Raw genomic sequence first — 12,583 nt, 5'->3', positions numbered from 1 at the left:
GTATGATTTCTGAAGCATTTTATATATTTAAATTTAAAAGGAAGTAGGAAGCAGTGCTATGCATTGGGATGGTTTTAGATGGGGTGCTTCTGTAACGTAATTTTCCCTCAGATGACTCTGTGTGTGTAGTGCTACAGGTGTGCAGTAGTCTACAAAATGAAAAAAAAAAACATATCCCAAGACACCAAGTTTGAACAATCTTCTAAAATTATCTTTGAAAATTGGAAAATAGTTTGGAGGGTTTATTTTTACATTAGTGAAGCAAACAGCCTTTGATCTTTTTTCTGTTCACTAGTTGTACCATCCCTCTGTCTTTCTAAAAACAGGTAATCTATGGGTTTTGCTTATAAAAAAATAGCTTGATCCAAATGACTGAATAGTGTGTGCAGTAGTCCTTGCCTAAATGAGTTCTTGCTTCTTGTCAATATGTTGCTGGCAGCCTTATGCTAGCAGGTATGTACCACTGTTTTAATAGTTCTGTTCTTAGTATGTATTTTTTAATGCAGTAATAGTTGTGAAAAGCAAAACAACAACAACAAAATAAACAAACCACAAAACCCAACAATGCTTTTTTCAGCTCAATCTCTTTTGCTGCAGGGGTATGTTGTAGTCCCACAAGGAGATTGAATAAAATCCCTGGCTGAACTATAGCTCAGCTGTTAGCAGTAGTCCTCTGCCCTCAATGGCTGGCAGTAGTGGAGAGTTCCTGGGGAACTATTTGGCCTCTACCCTTTGGTTTGAATGTTCCAGTCAGAATCTGCTGCTTCTGTTTGTGCTCACTGTGAGTGCTTTATGCAGGTAAAGTGTGGGGTTGCTTTTCCTACTTTTTGGCTGCTTTATCTGTAGGGCACATCACATTTTCTTATTTCTAATTCAGTTACTGAATGAAATGTATTGTCCGTATCTTAACAGTGTGTCTGTCTGTAGGATACTTCTCACATCTTTCTTCCAAATCCTAACAGGCAGCACTTTTGTTTCTAGTGCAGCAGTAATTTCAAATTTTTCTGACAAAATTTGGCAAGCTGGCTAGTACAATGCTGGGTGGGTTGTGACCCTGATGATGGCTGACAGATTAAAATAGTTGGTCGGTGACAGCTGAGCTGCTTCCTCATCTGATTCTCACCTTATGGTATTCTTCCTTGTAACACTTGCTAGTTTTTAGCAGTCAGTTATTAACCTTGCTCGTAGTATTGTTGCATCCTCTTTGGCTGAATATTGCAGTTTAAATATGTTACTTAATTCACACAGTGGTTAGAAAAAAATTACACTAGCGAGACTGTTAGGGGTTTCTTCCAGTACTTCATACTTGTTTGCTGAGTTACATTTATTTTGGCAGCAGAGATAAAACAGGACAATTCAGTTTTAAATCTAGAGTAATCGAAATCAGAAAAAAAAATAGGGAATTTTTTGTATTTTATATAATTCTAATATATTTAAGAACTCCATTACTGTTGGTGCCATCATTTCGTTTAGCCAAATGTGTTTACAAAATACATTACTTTTAAATATTTATATATTTTGGTGTGGATTAATGTCTTCCCATCAAACTGTAAAAAAAAAATAAATAAATGTGACTGTCAGTGCTCAGAGAACTTAATTGGTGGACTGTAAACTTAAGGTACTTCAGCACAGATGAATGTGTTACGATTCTTAATCATCGGTAAATCAAGCAGTTCAGCTCAGTGTTCTAGGTAGTGGTAGTTTAATTGGTAAAACAAAGGTGAAGTTTATGGGGCAATATGGCACTGGATTTCTGAGAATTTTGTATTGCAGTTTTTCCCCCAGAGCACACCTGCATGAGTGTTCCTAGCAAGGATGCAACTCATGCTCACGATAGGGTGCTTGGGTTATGCTTGGGTTACATTGTAGTCTTGGATCTGAGTTACTTTGAATGTGTTGATTTTGTTATAAATGGTATTAAAAGATTACATCAGTACTAAAAGCTATTGGAATACTCAAAGGTTCACATTGATAATTGAGGAATTATCCGGTCAACAGTAGCAGCTAATTTCACTGTCATTAAAAAGATCTTTGAAATAAATCTGCCCATATATGCAGCAGAATAAGAGCAAGATATATATATAACACTATTTTAAGCTATTTGTTGCATAGGGAGCACTAGTATGTTGTCAGGAGGACTGTGAAAAAAGTTATTGCACAAAAAATTCCTGTCCCCTTTTTGTTTCTCTTTTCCCTGTGCACTTCTCTGTCACACCAATGTGCCTGAATAACTTGGTACACCGTGGGCAAGAAGGGAACGAGTGCTAGGAACAGGTACTTAAAGGACTCCAGCAGGTAGAACAAAGTGAAGCACAACAGGGGTGGAGTGTTGGTGTCAAGAGTGATTCCTTGAAATGGAGTAGCTGAATAGCTAAAATACTTAGTTTTTTCATCCCTCTGCATTAAACCTAGTCTGATTAATTTTAACCATAGATTGTCATAATTGTCTCTCATAATGAGATACACTCATGGATTAGCTGTTTGCTTAGGAATGAGGATTCTAATCGTGAGGGGCAGAGATTGGTGACAACAAGATTCAAAAACAATTTAATCTGCCCCCTCAAACTCTGAGAAGTGAAGCATTTGCATTCTGCTCTCTAGGTTGTAGTTAATGTGGCACAACTGCAGGAAATGATCCATGGCGTTTTTTCTGAAAGGCTTACTTGGCCTTATTATTAAAAGAATTCATACTTCCTGGAAATACACAATGTAATTTTTCCATTCTGACTTGACATGATGTTGCTGGGAGAAGCAGTACCCTCCAGTTTACTTCAGTAGTCCAGATACCTCTTTGTGAAACCTTCAACAAAAACACGTTTGTCAGAGACATCTACTGTTATGCTATTATGATAACTTGGATTTCTTTCCTTTTTATGCAAAAGGTGTGATTGCAAGTCACACCCCAGCAGAGCAGGTTTTGAATAGAAAGGTCTTTCCTAATCCAATGATAGAAATAATTTAAAAATAACTCCAATTAAGAAAAGGTTTCTTTTCCTCCTCGATCTTAATATAAAATGGATTCATGGTTCTTCACTTTGTTAGTCTCAACTCCTAGTTGGTTTGGTTTGCCTTCCGATTACCTGTTTTCCTCCTTTTTTTTTAATGTCTTAATTTCTTGCTTATTTTTTTTCTTTATCAATAAAGGTGATGGTTCAGAAACTTGTTTAGTTTTATACCATAGTTCCATATGGAAGCTGTATCTAATTGCTTGTTTACATGACTGTTGGGAAGCATACTGTATTTTCATATTTTCACAACAAAGGAAATTATTTTTTTAAGAAGTTAGAACTTCATTATGCTTACCTTAGCATGGAAAAAATGGTGCGAAGTCATATTTAAAAAAAAAAAAATAAATCTTTATTCAGAGGAAGGGTTAAAGCATACATTTCAGCTAATATTTGCAACAGTTCAAAAGATTGCTGCAGGATGTGGTCTCTGTTTGGTATGATTTTCTTTTTCCCCTTTCCTGCCCCTTTCCTGCCCCTTTCCAAAATTTTAAGAGGTTGAGTTATTTGAGGCTGCAGAGTTGCCCTGTCCAGTAGCAAGCAACTTTAATCAGTGTAAGACTTCTGTAGCCTTTGCAGCACAGTTACCTTTTCTTTATTGTTTTATATAAGACACCAACTGAATTTGCATTTTATGTTTGTAAAATTCCAGTTGTAGGCCTAAAATTAGTCTGATGGGTATATTAATGATTTGGGTTAGGCTTACACATAACTGCCATTCAATCAAAAGCTTTATTTTGCAACCATATTGTAGTTAGTTTGTTTATGAACATGAATTTACATTGATACTGGTGTAGAGATTAGAGTATCAGAGTTGTAAAACTAAAGGACTTGGGTTTGTAGTTTGGGTTTTCTCAGTATGCTGCATTCATTTTGACTGTGTTTTATAACAGTTGAGGCTACAAATGCATTTAAGAATTAGAGGACTTTATAAGTCTTAAGTATTTTTTTAAAATCCTAATAAATGTTTTAGAAACTGGGAAATAGTGTATAAATGTTGGAAAGTAAACTTAACTGCATGGCATAATTTCTAATGGAGGTCTCTTAAAACAGATCAGAAAAGGAGGGAGTTTTCCTACTTCTGTTTCTGGAAAAATAAGGGGAAATGCACCCACCACAGTGATATCTGATGATTTTTGTGAAACAAGCATTTCATCCTGAGGAGTTTTGACTATTTGTATTAACTTTAATGGTGAAACTTGCAAATTCTGTACAGCATCGTAAATTAAACCAGTTTTTCCCTTTGCAACTATATTATATGAAAACGTATGTATAAATATATAGAGGCTTCATTTTATCTGTATTTCTTGGATTTATTTCTGTAAAATCAAACGTCCAGTCTGGAAGACATCAAATAAGATAGGTTGATTTAAGTTAAGGTAGTGAAGTTGTGACTATACAGAACTAATCTGTAGGCTGTAATTTTTTTCTAATCACAATGGAATTTCCCTTTGTAGAGAATAGCCATTCAGGCTACTTAATACAAACAAGAAATGCTTGTATTTCCACAAATACTTTTCAGAACTTTTTTTGGCAGAATCAAGTTTATACCCTTTATTTCACTTTTAATAATGTATATTACTTAATCTGTGAAGTGCAGTGATGTTCTCAGCATTCATAGTACTCTGCATCCTCTACAATGTTTAACAATACAGTTATAATAGGATGTACGGCTAGATGTGATTGTAGAGATTTATTCTATCATAATATTTGAATTATTAGTCCTGTAACATTAACCAAAAAGGTCAGAGTGCTAGCATTACAATATCCTTTTTTCACATCACTTTCTCTAGGTGTTTAATCTGGCTAATTGTACAAAAAATATCTTTCACAGGTATATTTTAACACATTACACCTGCAATAGAACAGCTACAGAATAGTGTCTCCATACTGTATTCAAGAATTAACTGGACTCAGTTGTTTTGGTGTAATTCAGTTTGCATTTTTATAGCAGAAAAGCTCACCCAAACTGAAGTACTTTTACAGACCTCTTGGTGTTGCATGGTTTTGTATGACATATTTTGAGTCCTTTTATTGAAAAAAAATAGGTAAATTCCGAGAACTGGTCTTAAGGTTTGTCTTCACTGCATTGTTAGCTTGAGCTTTGTTTTGATTGTTTATTTTGTGTTCAGAATTGCAGCACAGGTGAAAAATATGACCAGCTATTTGGTATGGTGGTGGTGTTTGAAGCCTGGGTATTCCTTACGTGCATTATTAACACAGTACTGAGTTGCTTCTTTACTTAAAATGATCTGTGTGGAAAAGCCAAACTACTTGAAATATGTCTTGAAATCAATGCTGGTAGAGGCTTAGTATTTTTTTTCTGTGTTTTGTTTGTTTTTAAGTTAGGGTGTTTTGTTGCTTTTTGTTTGCTTTGGGTTTTATTTCTTTTGTTTTTAATCACAAAACTTGAGGGTGGGAGATTTGTGTAAGTACTAACCTGCCCCATTGTGTTTAATTCCCTTACTGAAATTTGCTAGTGTATCTTGTCCTTATGTGGAGTTTAAACCTTGTATGTTTTTGTTTAGTATGGCAAGATTCTTGTTTGCTTGAGGTGTCTCTGCAGTTGTCTTAATAAATTTACTTTGAACACTGTAATGTTAAGATTTTATATGCAATACTTCTGTAACAGAGACTTTTACTAATGACTTACTGTTCCAGGGGGGGGACTAATACCTAATCAACTGTTCAAGTCACATGTTCCTGAAAACCAGATAAATATTTCATAAATGCTTCTTTTCCTCTTCAGGCTTTGTAATATTTCCTGTCTCTTAGTAAATTTTTCTTACGAAAGGTCCTGGCCAAATGATCATACTTTACAGATTTAAAGCAAACCTCTTATCCCGAGGAGCTTGGAACTAGATAAACTGCCTCTTTTCTGGATGTTTGCTTGAAACATCAAAACACTGTGTGTCTTGGCTTTTCCATCCTTGCAAGCTGTCAAATTTGGATTCTTCAGCATTTTTTCTGCCTTAGTTTTTTCAGCCACTCAACTAAAAAAGGTTTTTCTGGAGTATCTGTGACCTATTTTGGCCTATTCCTATTGTAATTGCATGGAAGCAGAAGTCCCCTTTCTTTTAACTGAGTTTTCTATTCCCATTTGCTTTACTTACTCAACTTCACTTTTTAAATTTTTTTGCTAAGGGTTCTTCTACAAATTAGTCTCAAAAGTTGCAGCTAAGACTGCCAATTTTTTTAACATTTTATTTTTACATAGTATGACAAAATAAAAACCTTTTCAGCTTTCTTTTTTAATAAAAGTCAGCCTTTTCTTACCTTGATTGTCGTTCCAAAGGGAAAAAAAATCAAACACACCTTTGAAGTAAAAGTTTCCAGACACTGATTTTAGCTTTTGAGTTTTGTCTGAAACATGGAGTATCCATGTTACATTCTCTGCCCAGTATGAGTAGAGTTTAAAATCCAGGTCTTTACTCTTATGGCCAAGCATCCAGAGTGAGAGATCTTGGATTCATATACATCTTTCCATGCTTCATCCATCTTTTCTGGTGCTGTGGGGTCCTTAGTCTTGGCTTCCTTTGGGTCTCTAAGGGATTTAATGGGGATGAGAGAAGGGGAAGCTAAAACTGAAATACAGTGGTCCAGGCTTTTTAAAGGAGGGATGTTTGAAGTGACTAATAGTACACCTATTGTAAGTAAAAATACTTTCAGTGCAACAAATTTTACATTATTTGAATGAATGATAAACCTTCATATTAACTGGAAGTCCAGTTTACAATTTATATCTAACTTTTATTATCATGTGTATATAATTGAATATAAGTACTAACCATCTCCTTGAATAGTAAGTGTTGATATTTGCTAAAATGAGATTAATAAAATACAGGATATAGGTCTTGATGCTTCAAGAGAAGATAGCAAGTTTGAAATTAATTATGGGAAGATACATTTTGAGATGTTTTTTCACTGCTGCTGTGGGGATATTAACAGGTTTTGTTTTACATTTCTAGTACAGCTCAGTAGCTTGACAATCCTGAGCAATGTAGCTGGATTGTGTATTATAGGCTTGGTCTTTGTTTCATAGCTTCTTGTAGTGTAGTCTCTGAATAAATGAAGCATTGCTTATACCATCCCTGAAATGTGACACATTAGTCTATCTGTAAAGTTCATGGACTATAAGGTTTTTATTGTGGTATATTTTCCAAGAAAAAAAATGAAATAATAAGTAAAATTGTAGACTATTAAAGGAATAAGCTACTAAGGAATTTTTGGCCCACATTTGTCCTAAAAATTGGGGGGAAAAGTTCCCATTTGTAATACTGACAGCTTTCAGTTTAGTGTCTTGAATTAGAAAATTAGTGTGTGTGTGTGTGTGTGTGTTCCTAATAAATATTCAATATAAGTAACATAAATTACACTGAATACCAAATGTCTTTGAATTTTGTTGTGTTCTTTTTTCTTGTAACAATAATGAAGCATCTAATCTTCTGAATATGCGTATTGAGTGAGAAATTGTCAGTTTATATTGGGCAAAATAAAAATTACTGTCTGTCTTCTGTTCAGAGTCTGCATCTGTGGACAAGTCTGTATCCCATTCTTGCACAACTCCTTCTACATCTTCTGCTTCTGGACTGAATCCAACTTCTGCGCCTGCTTCATCTGCTCCTACAGTTCCTGTCTCACCTGTCCCACAATCACCAATTCCTCCATTACTTCAGGACCCAAATCTTCTTCGACAGCTGCTGCCTGCTCTGCAAGCCACCTTGCAGCTTAATAATTCTAGTGTAGATATATCCAAAATTAATGAAGGTAAGGATTCTTTAAAGTTGCTTGTAATCACTTATGTACAGACATTAGTATATTATTGGATACTTAGATGCAGTAAATGCAAGCTTTACTTATAAGGAAATTAAATTTAATAAATTACTCCTTTCATAAAGTGGGGATTGTTTCTGTGATTTTTTTTTTTTGTAAACTTTTAAAAATTAACCAATTTGAGGTTGTTAAGCTAATAGGTGCTGATATGTGTGAGCAGTCTAGTTGAGACTGGTGACTTAATCGCTGTATCAGCATTCGTCTCTTGCAAAAATTTTAGTACAGCTTTTTGTTCCTCTATTTTGTGTATTGTTCTTTTTCTGTAGTTTGTGCTGCTGGTCTAATAATACATGTTTGCAAATACTGAAACTTCTAGTGATTCTTAATTCTTACAGCCTGTCAGGTTTTTTAACAGAACACGCTAGCCTCTCTCAATAAAGATGGCATATTGCTAATTCTGCTAGCAGGATAATTTTGTGCATGTAATTGGTGTGTCCCTTAGATTTTTGTCACATGGGCTTAGTTTATTTCAAGAAGCTTTAGAACTAGCTATAGTATTTTTTCCTGCGAGAACAGGTAGAGTTGTTACATTTTGCATGTAATTCTATCTAATGTGTTATCTGCATGTGGCGGGTTACTGATGGAAAAAAGTCATACTGGGTTTTTTGTTTGCTTCTTGTGCAGTGTTCACCAGTTTAAAGAGGATTGAATCATTTGCTCATAGTGTCCAGAGTTAATTGTCTTCAACTTCTTTAAAAGTACAAACCATGAAAGTTGAAACAATAAAATTTACAGTTACATGCCTATTATTTTTAAGGGAAACCTGTCAATTTTACTTCATTTTAATGGGTAAACATGATGGCTTCATTTGGTACTTTGAAGTGAGTAGGTTATGTTTTTTCCTGTGCAGGGAGAAGCTATTAAAACTGTAGTGATTTGGCTGGACTAACAAAAGTAGAAGTATCATGGTTACTCGTGTTAAAAAAAAATGAAAGTTCCAGTCAAGAGAGGAGTACTTTGTTAGAAACCTGCTGATTTTCATTCCCAGTCATTTTATATAACCATATCTGAGCAGCAGCTGCATCTGTCTTGGAACAAGTGTTCAGTATTGTTCTGATGGCACAAGGGCCTGGCTGGTAGGTCCATGTGGGCAGAGTGACTTCAGCTTGCACAGCAGGACTGCCTTTACTGTGCACATGATGCAGAGATAATTCTGTATTTGTGCTAGTGAGTCGGTTTTTTCAGATTTGTATATGGGTAATGTGTGTTCAGGAAGTATCCCCCAGAGTCTGTAGACCTTTGTGAAAGCTTAGTTCAGAGACTGGTCCTTATTGGCTCATACTGCGAGATGATCTTCCTGTGTAGTGCAGTTATAAAGCAGTTGATTTAAAAAAAATTTACTGGAGGAGTTGGGGATTAGACAGCTAAACCCCTTCCTCTTTTAAAGAAGAAATACTTAACATCTGCATTTTTAACTTGAAAGCTTTTTTTCCTTGAACAGGAAGTTTTCCCACCCAGCCCCATCTCCTTTAATTACTTGAAATGATGCAGCTTTTTTTCTTTTAAAAAAATTACTGTAGCTACTGTACCCAACAAACACATTCTGCTTACTACAATAACAAATGGAACAAGTGTTCTCTTTATGTTTACAAGAATTAATGTCGACCTATGAAGATTAGGTTGAAGAGTTATTTTCTGAAGGGTTTTTTGGTGTGTGTATGTCTCAAAGAGAAAACTACTAAATTAAGGACTTAGTTAGACTTACCAAGCATTAATGAATTGAGTTCAAGTAACTGAAAAATAGTGTAGGTGACTTCTTTCCTATTGTAGATACAGAAAAAAATCAGGAAGAAAATGTGGCTTAAATGTATTTAGCCAGTTTGAACAGTTTAAAATGATGTTCTATAATTGCCAGTAAAATGCAGTGTTTGTTTTTAGTTCTAACAGCAGCTGTGACACAAGCTTCTCTGCAGTCTATACTCCATAAAATTCTTACTGCTGGACCATCTGCTTTCAATATCACTTCCCTAATTTCTCAAGCTGCACAACTGTCTACGCAAGGTATTCAGAGTCTACTTTTCACTTACATTAAATTGTTATATTTTATTTTGTAAAGACTGATACAGTTGAAATTTCTAGAGCTCTCTTGTCTTTGGCCATCTAGTGTAGAGAATGTTGAATGTCTTATGTTTACAAAGAGAAGAAATTGTTACTTGGAGAGGAGGAAGCTGACATGCAACTAAGTAAATGTGCTTCTCTGTCTCCTTTTGGGATCTTCTTTGTATATTAGCTAACTTTTTATGAATAATGTGAAATATGTGTGAGTTCCCATTTATTCTGAACCTTAATTAGATGTCACTGAAAGTTCATTATAAAATAAACTCTTCCTTGAACACCCTTCTTGTAATACCATGCAGCTGTGACTCTTGGTTGAGGCCTTAGTGTAAACTCTTTTTTAAGAATTTGTCTGGTTGGAATTTTTATGGACTTCTGTAAATAGTATTTTTCAGCTTTCAGGCAGGTATTCCTTCGTATGTCTTGTGGTTTGTAACTACTAAAGCCAGAAACTTTAACTACAACAAGAAATGCTGTCATGTTGTTATCGAGTAGATAAGACATAATATGCTAATGCTAGTTTTTAACTAAAAATTTAAACATGGGGGCAAGGGGAGAACTGTGGGTACATGCTTAGAATGGATGAACAGGTAGCATTCATGCATGCTTTAGATTAAATAGATTTGAGCACTCTAAAATAGGAATCACAGTGAAATCAACTGTGTGTAAAAACCACTACATAATAGCATCCTACCTTTTCTTCTCTCCTTGAGTTCTGCTAGTGGATGATTTGTGGAAAATAGAAGTCTTTGTTAGGATTGTTATTCAACATTTGATTGTTTAGTTGAACATCTCCCCAGCTATCTGAAGTTGTATGCTCTCTAATACAGCATACTACAAAGTACCAAAAGAAAATCTAATTCACATTTAATATAGGATATGGTTTTATTTAAACAAACAACATTTGTTTTTTCTTTACAGCTCAACCATCTAATCAGTCTCCAATGTCTTTAACATCTGATGCCTCATCACCAAGATCATATGTATCTCCAAGAATAAGCACGCCTCAGACTAACACCGTTCCACTTAAACCCTTGATGACCACACCACCAGTATCATCACAGCAGAAGGTAAGGTCTTTCTGATTTACACTAGTGGAAGTAAGCATTACAGGTAAACTAACTATTGCTGTCATATGTCCCTGTGCTAACAGTTGTAGGTAGGATTGTAAAATGTATGTTGTATTTCCTAATAGAAACAAAAACAACTGAAAGCAACTGCTTGGCTGCATGCTTGCAGTACATACCTGCAGCACATACCTAAAAACCAGAATTCTAGTACACTTTTGTTCTTGAGGGAAGTCTTGTGATTACTTCAGAAGCTGTCTGGAGATACTACTAAGAGATCAGTATTTCAACATACTTAAATGGAAACAAAAACTTAGGCCAAAAGCAGCAGCTGATGTAGTTCTTTAAACATTAGCCAATAAAAGATTGCTAGATGGGAGAGGAATTCTTAAGGAATTTGATTTGATGTGGTGTCAAATTTTGGTCTGAAATGTTTTGAGCGTTTACAAGGTAAAAAATATGATGTTCCTCTCCATCTGTAGACACTTAGCCATATTTATTTGGAATTCCTTCATTGGATTCATGACTTGGAAACATTAATGGGCTCTAACAAGTAAGCTCATAAGGTTCTTCCTAAGGATGAAATAGAAAACATTAAAAGTCAAGAACATGTCCTCTTCACTTATTTTGTTGGTGTGATCCCTCTAGTGGGTCATACTTAAGGGGAGAAATGTTTTGCAGAATTCCATATGCTAGAAGTGGTGATACTAAGGAATAAATATGATTGAAGTTGAGCTTATTTGTTCATAGAATTTTACTGATTCAGAGACTCTTTTTTGCTTGTAAAGAAGGACAAGTAGATGTAATTAGACACACTCAAGTTGAACTTGACCTTTTCTTAAGTTTTTCCTTGTTTAAAGACTTGTGATTCATATTGCTGTTCAAGTCGGGGAAGAGATACAGGGCTAAAGGCCATATTATGAAGGAGGATTTTGTTACTAAAGGCAACTAGAGGCACGGCTATTGACTTGCACCCTCTGGTGGAAAGCAGCGGTGTACATTCAAGATGGTTTTGTAGTGATAGAGATGCAGAGCTTAGCACTCGTGGATCTTTTAGGCAAGCTGGGGGGGGAAGAAAAAACAAAACAGCAGTTTGGTCTGTTGTTTTGACTGTGAAAAACTGAAGCTTGTTGAGGATTTTGACCTCGCCTGTAGATTTCCTCTTGTCATGTGTTGGGACCTTGTTCTTACTCTTCATTGTACAGATCTTTCTATTAAGAAAGAGACCTTCAAGTTTTTAACCTAATCTTATAAAAATGTTGCTCAGTGTATGTAATATCTTACTGGAGTAATAAGCATGACTCTGGATTTTGATGCAAGATCAGTCTTGGGTTGTTGGGTTTCTTTGGTTTTGGTTTTTGTTTTTTGTGTTTTTTTTCCATAAAATCCCTGTTTCTCATCCCCCAGCTTAGCATCTTTCTGTCAATTTTCTGCTCAAAAGAGAACCTTTTATACCTTTAAGGAATACTTCTATCTTGAAGACAGATTGTGGTCCTCATTCTAGTCTAAATGCCTCATTTGCTTACATATGATTTTTTTATTGGTACAAAGAAAAATAAGTGATTCTGCCAGTCAGATGTGACTGACAGTGGTAAATGAATTGTGAAAGCATCATGTGTACTA

General features: G+C 35.2%; 1 protein-coding gene across 2 annotated transcripts in view; it reads left to right on the top strand.

Annotated features, from left to right (window-relative positions):
• Window positions 1–12,583, top strand: part of WAC (WW domain containing adaptor with coiled-coil) — a 54,655-nt gene that overhangs the window by 27,848 nt on the left and 14,224 nt on the right. For both annotated transcript variants that reach the window (XM_030444377.1, XM_030444376.1), the window contains exons 8-10: window positions 7,527–7,772; window positions 9,717–9,839; window positions 10,815–10,963. In XM_030444377.1, the coding sequence (XP_030300237.1) occupies window positions 7,527–7,772; window positions 9,717–9,839; window positions 10,815–10,963 (518 nt within the window). The remainder of the gene's footprint in view (window positions 1–7,526; window positions 7,773–9,716; window positions 9,840–10,814; window positions 10,964–12,583) is intronic.

Source organism: Calypte anna, chromosome 2, assembly GCF_003957555.1.
Source record: "Calypte anna isolate BGI_N300 chromosome 2, bCalAnn1_v1.p, whole genome shotgun sequence".
Classification (NCBI taxonomy): Eukaryota; Metazoa; Chordata; class Aves; order Apodiformes; family Trochilidae; genus Calypte; species Calypte anna.
The sequence above is the reverse complement of the archived record's forward strand: the minus strand, read 5'-3'. Positions and strand labels throughout refer to the sequence as shown.